This window comes from Vipera berus (genome assembly GCF_964194415.1).
Source record: "Vipera berus genome assembly, chromosome: 3".
Classification (NCBI taxonomy): domain Eukaryota; kingdom Metazoa; phylum Chordata; class Lepidosauria; order Squamata; family Viperidae; genus Vipera; species Vipera berus.
The window spans coordinates 64,070,266-64,077,175 of NC_138204.1; the positions used below are offsets into that span (position 1 = coordinate 64,070,266).

General features: G+C 38.8%; 1 protein-coding gene across 1 annotated transcript; it reads right to left on the bottom strand.

Moving 5' to 3' along the window:
- Positions 1-5,261: 5,261 nt before the first annotated feature.
- On the bottom strand, positions 5,262-6,644 carry LOC308666590 (solute carrier family 25 member 3-like; the record flags this gene model as incomplete). The annotated part of the gene is made up of 1 exon (XM_081325483.1): positions 5,262-6,644. The coding sequence occupies one exon, from the start codon at positions 6,642-6,644 to the stop codon at positions 5,262-5,264; it is 1,383 nt and encodes a 460-aa protein (XP_081181609.1).
- Positions 6,645-6,910: the final 266 nt, after the last annotated feature.

The window sequence follows — 6,910 nt, forward strand, 5'->3', positions numbered from 1 at the left end:
AATAAAAAACGCTTTGAGATAATGACACATTTCCCAAGACTGTATATGTATACATACATATATCACACACAAACAGGATTATAAATCTATTTCAAAATATCTATTATTTTTCCCCACCAGGTACCAAGTGATCCATTTTGCATATTTCCTCGATTATTGTGCAATACAATTAATACTATTTATCTTAATGCTCCGTCTGTTGATATAAAGTATTCTGAATAGAATAGAACTGGAAGGGAACTTGAAGGACTTTTAGTCCAGCCCCATGCTCAATCAGGAGAATCTATACCATCTCACACAAGTGACTGTCTAACCTCTTTTTAAAAATCTTCAGTGATGGAGCACCCACAATTTCTGGGGGTAAGCTATTCCACTGGTTAATTGTCCCCACTGTCAGGAAGCTTCTCCTCAACTCCAGATTGCTTCTTTCTTTGATCAGTTTCCAACCATTGCTTCTCGTCCTGCCCTCTGCTGCTTTGGTGAATAACATGACCCCCTCTTCTTTGTGGTGGCTCCTCAAGTACTGCTATCATGTCTCCCCTATTTCTTCTTTTCTTTAGACTAGCCAGACCCAAGTCCTGCAGCCATTCTTCGTATGTTTTAGTCTCCAGGCCTTTGATCATCTTAGTTGCTCTTTGAATTTTTTACAAACTCTCAACATCTTTTTTGTGATATGGTGACCAAAATTGGCTGCAGTATTCCAGCTGTGGTCTTACTAGGGTTTTATAAAACGGTATTAGCACTTCACGTGAACTTGATTCTATGCCTCTTATCAGTGCTTTTTTTGTAAAAGAAAAAGGTGCTGGAACTCACACATGTCATGCAACCCACCTTGCCTACCCTACAAGGTTCCATCCAAAAAAGGTGCCGGAACTCCGTTCTGAGCGTTCTATGACAAAAAAAGCCCTGCCTCTTATACTAGCCAGGATTGTATTAGCTTTTTTGGCTGCTGCTGCACACTGCTGGCTCATTGTCAAGTGATCATCCACTAGAACTTCAAGGTCCCTCTCAGTTACTGTTTTTAACCCAGGTCTCACCCATTCTGTACTTATACCTTTGATTTTTCCTGCCTAAATGTAAAACTTTGCTTTTCTCCACATTGAAACTCATTTTGTTGGGCAGGGCCCATTGTTCAAGTTTGTCAAGATCTTTTTGGATCCTGAGTTTGTCTTCTGGGGTGTTGGCTACTCCTGCCAGTTTGGTGTCATCTGCAAATTTCATGAGTTCCCCTTCAATTCCCTCATCTAAGTCATTTATGAAGATATTGAAGAGTACTGGGTCTAAGATGGAACCTTGTGGTACCCCACTGCTTACTTCTCTACATGTGGATGTAGTGCCCTTGAGGACTACTCGTTGAGTATGGTTTGCCAGCCAGCTACAGATCCATCTGGTGGTGATGTTGTTTACTCTATTCCACCTTTTTGTAGCTTACCAAGGAGTAGGTTGTGGTCTACTTTATCAAATGCCTTACTGAAGTCTAAGTATACTACAGCCACAGTATTTCGCTGGTTTATTAGTTTAGTCACTTTGTCAAAGAATAAGATTGGTTTGGCATGATCTATTTTTAACAAACCCATGCTGGCTACTAGTTATAACTTTATTTGCTTCTAGTTGTTCAGAGATTTCGTTTTTGATTATCTTTTCTAGGATCTTTCCAGGTATTGATGTTAAACTGGAGTTTCCTGGGTCCGTTTTTTTCCTTTCTTGAAGATGGGAACCACATCAGCCCTTTTCCAATCCTCAGGTACTTCCCCCGTTGCTCCAGGATTTTTGAAAGATGTGTTGCAATGGTTCTGAGATAACATCTGCCAGCTCCTTCAGAACTCTGAGATGTAATCTGTCAGGCCCTGGTGATTTATATTCGCCAAGGTCAGATTGGTGTTCTCTTATCATTTTCTTGCTTATTTTAATTTTTGTTTCTAGTTTGTCTTTTGCAGTGATTTTTTTTTTTGTATGTTGGACTATAATTTCTTTTTGTGTGAAGACTGATGCATAGTACAAGTTAAGCAGCTCTACCTTCTCCCAGTTGCCATTAGTGGGCCTAGTTTCCTTGACTTTTTTTCTTATTGTTGATACATTGGAAGAAACTTTTTTTATTATCCATGGATGTGTTGCAAGTTGTTTGTTCTGAGCCTTTGCTTTCCTGGATTCATCTTTGCATGTCCTGGCTGTCTGCTGATAATCAGCCTTAGTTGTGTGCCCCTCTTTCCATTTTTTGTATTTGTCTTTTTTGTCTTTCAGTTTGTCAGAGGTGCAGCCATGCTGGTTTCTTCTTGAATTTCTTGTTTTTCTTTTTCAGTGGTATTGTGCTGGTGTGGGCTTTTATGATCACATTTTTCAGTTTTGCACGCCTCTCGGGTTGTTTTCCCCTTTAGGATTTTCATCCATAGGCTCTTTCCTAGGTTCTCTCTGAGTTTGCTAAAGTCAGCTCTTTTGAAGTTCAAGACACTGGTTGGATTGTTTTCTGTTGCTAGTATTTGCAACAGAAAGTATCATGGCTTGTAAAGATAGATAAATAGTTTCAAATCCTGGGTGTTATACAGATCAGTCCAGTCCAATCACTTTTCAATCAATAAAGAATATTTCAAAGATAAAATATACACACATTTTTATGTATAAATACACACACACACACACACACACACGGAGGGGGGGTATACATTCCCATTAAAGTAATCATGGCTGTTTATAAAAATTGGCCCACCTCATTTGGATTGCAAAAATAATGTATGGACAGCTAATTTTAAAATAACATTATTGGATCCCATGAAACAAATGGATAAGATTTATTTATTGCATGAATTTTGGGAAAATCAACTAAAGCATAACCACTTTTAAATATGTTCCAAAAAATTGAAAATGTGTGGAAGCTCTTCTCTCAATATTGTTAAATTACTAATAATCTCTTAACCAATTCCGTTTTCCAAAAGTGTTGTATTGGTAATCTGATCTGTTTAGAGATATAAAACATTACAACATAAATTGAAATTATGTATATGAAATCTTCACACGACAAGCAATGATTCAGAATTGAATATGTCCCAAGGTTGATCTCCTTACTATCTACCTTTTAAAAAAAATAAATGATGGGATTAATTTTATAATTTTAGGTTTAAGGTTATTTTATATTAATTTAAACCACCTTGTATGGTATGATCTGATGGATTTGATCTGATCCTTGACCAAAATTAAGCAATATTGCTATTGATCACTACAAAAGTATTACATTACCCAGTTCGCATAGCAATTACTATTAACACAATAAGTTTATTTTTAACAAAGACCTACATATCATATATTTTGAGTGCTATGGTTCACTGCCTACATATCATATAGCCTACTGTAGTACTTTTTATAGAACTGGAGCACCCTTGAAACATAATGTACTTTTCATACTATGGATTTTCTATTGATCATCACAACTTACTATACTTGCCAACATTTCACAATCAGCAACAAGGGTATGTTTATTGCACTATGTAGTCCATAGCTCTTTGAACAATTGCTCTCCACCGCATTGCAATATCATTCTATCTCTCAAGCTATAAAGGGATAGAAATAAGATAGGAGTAACTAGGTCTAAAGTTATGTTTGACACTGTGGGAGCAGTCTTCCCTAATATCAAATCAAAGCATATTCAAATAATGAGAGTTAACTAGTTCTGAAGATGATTGGTGCTTTAAAGAAGTCTTATCTGAAATCAAAATTGGAAAATAGATCCAAATAATGACTGAAAGCAAAGTGTTGAAACAGAATTTGTCACTGACAAGTTGATTCAAAATCTTTTCTTTTAAATTTTCAACATGTACCACAATTTGCTTTGTTGAGTAGATCAGTGGTTGGTCTGCCTTCCAGAAGTTTGGATTACAATCTCAATTATTCCTGATCATTGAACCTTTAGTAAACATTTATACTAGGCTCTAAAAAGAATACTTAGATCTTGTGGATACAGCAGGAAATAATAAGCTACTTGAATATAACTTTAAGAATTAGGTTACATCATTAAAGGTATAAAAGACAACTGAATATCACTTGCTCAGGTTTTGCAATAACACTAAATAGGAAGACCATTTGTTTGAAAAGGAAAAGGCTGCTTTTTTGTATAAAATATATAGTTGCTAATATGTTTTAAAAAGCACTGCCTGATACAGAATTTATAATTCCATAACCACAATAACTTTATTTGCTGTAGTAACAATAAATGTTCAAATTAAATTATACAACAAAAGAAAAAATAACATACTGGTTAAAGGATCACCAAAATTCAGAATTTTAGCTTTCGAAGAATACTATTGTTTTTATTTCTATAATTCCAGTAACTTGAAAAATGCTCAATCAAGAAAAAGTAGATTTGCCTCAAAATAAGAGGCTTCAGAGTTTTTATACAGTGAAAGGATTGTTCAATACACATGAAACATGTACATGTTTCAAAAATAATTTGGAAGAAGTACACCAATTAAGTCTGATGGACTGCTTTAAGAACAGAGAGGAACAACTTTCATGCAAGATCCAAAAGACTTGTCCAATAAATATAGAAATCACAATGCAAAATTACTACAGTCTTTTTTTTCTCTTTCCAGCATAGCAGATTCTACATGGATGAGAAGAATGCTTTTTTAAAGACTCAAGCTACAAATAGAAACTTTTGTAATCAAGATACCAAAACCTATAAAATAACCTCCTGCCACAAAATTATACATTTTTCTATGTATAAACAGGCATTTAGAGATCTGTGACACTTAAAAGTAAAATAAGCTTTCTAATATACTGCTAAGAATGCCATTTTTCAGAGTTTATACTTTTATGTTGCTTCAAACTTAGAATCTGATTTAGCAAATGCACACAGAATTTTTTGTTCAATGTCAGAATCATAATACTCTCTAGGCTGCCTGACAACATGTCCTTTTGACAATAATTATCAAATCATTACAACAGTATTAGAACAACTGGTTAACCTTGAAATATTTAACAGCATGTAAAAACTAGTAATTGCATTATCTGCTATGTATTTTGAGTGCAGTATAGAACAAAATAAAACTGCAAGAGAATGTTGTTCTGTTAAATGACATGCATTAAAGTTTCATTAAGAAGCTATTTTAAATAGCTTCTTTTATAGATTGTTAAAACTCTCTAAAGCTTAGTTCTGGGACTGAGGAACACTATAACGAATTTTCCATGGCTCAGTGATATTCACAAATCAGGTGAATTAAACATTCTTATAGAATTGGAGTATCCTTGAAACACAGCCACTTAGTATGGATTTAATTTTGAGAGAGTTTCTGTCTCAAAGATTCGGGCATTTCAGGTGGTAGGGGACGAGGCAACTTGAGATAAACTTTAACTGAATCATAGATGAACCACTGCAGGCCAGTAAGAGTACCAATCATCAGAATACGAGTGAAGAGGCCTTTCCACATCCCATACAAGCCCATCCTCTTGAGGACACCCAAAACAGTGGTGCCCCTTTCTTGGTTCAACACTGATACGACAGAATCAGCTGGGTGTGAGACTATAGCACAGAAGATGCCAGCGATATATCCGCCAACAAATGTGACTCCAAGCTGTTCCATCTTGCTGCACTGATCTCGTGGCTTTGGAATGACGTATTTATAGAGTGCTTCTATAGTTCGTTCAAAGCAGGAAAACTTCATCATAGTATAAGGGATCTGTCGCAGCCAGAGAGGATACACTCCCTTATAGAAAGCCCAGAGTCCTTCTTCAATATACATCTTGGGAGCTGCTTCTCGCAGCGTCCTGGCATAACCGCGCTGGGTCTGAATCCGTACCTTGACTGCTTCCATCGGGGCCAAAGCAATGTCAGCAAAGAACTCTGCGCTGGCTGAAGCAGCGAGGTAGAGGCTAGTCCGCCACAGATAAGTTTGCTCCGGACCCAAAAAATTAGAGTACAGTAACTTGAAGTACTCATAGAAACCAAACTTGCCAAAGCCCTGCATGGAATAGCCTATGGCTGTTGGAGCCCATCCTTTAGCCAGGCCAGGTATCCCCTCCTCTCGCACCGTAAGAGAAAGGCCTTGCACCAGCCCTTGGTAGCGCCTGGGTTCCACTTGCATGCGGCACTTCACCACATCGAGCGGCACTACCGCTGTGTGGGTTGCACCACAGCTCACCACCCCACCTAAGGAGCAGAAGAGCAGATAGGCAAAGGAGCCATACTCACAGGAGTACTTCTCCTCCACCACCACCACCTGTCCCAGGGAACTGTCCTTTTTGGCTACTGAAGCTGCTGACAGGCTGAGCCGGTTCCTGGGTGGAAGAGCTGGGCTGCCATCTTTGGAAGGCTCTGGCTTCATGTCCCTGCAGCTACTCGACAGCCCACAGCGAAAGAAGGGCCGGTCGCTGCCCCTGCTACTTCCCTCTAGGATCCAGGTTGTGGGGCATAGCCCTGCCAGCAGCTGAGAGCAGGGCTTGGGGTAGGCGGGCCTGCTGCCCTCAAGGGCCTCCGCTTCCATTTTGTCTTGACTGTTAAGGAATCTGCTCTCAGGGCCACTTTTCTTAAGGCTCCTGGAAAAAGCCTCCTCTGCCCTCCAGAACCAGGATATGTGCTGAGAGAAGGGAGCCATGATATCCCTGGCTCCTTCCTTCCAAGACTTGTACTTCCCCTGCTCTGTGGATGGGACAGGCATCTTCCGTGCGCAAGCCAAGGCCTTGCTAATGGCTGAAGCTGTTGCCTCTTTCCAACTGCCAGGGAGTTCAGGGTTCTTCTTCTGCCTATAGAGATGTAGCCTAGAAGAGGTGGAAGGAATAGGACTGTAAGTGGGCACTCTAGTCACTCTCTCTGTGGTTTAGATTAGTTGGCTGGGAACGGAGGAGCCTCTGCGAGCAAAAGACTGAAGAACAAAAAGCTTCAAAGAAGAGGGGTGTTAAATGCACAAAATATATGGGGAGGACT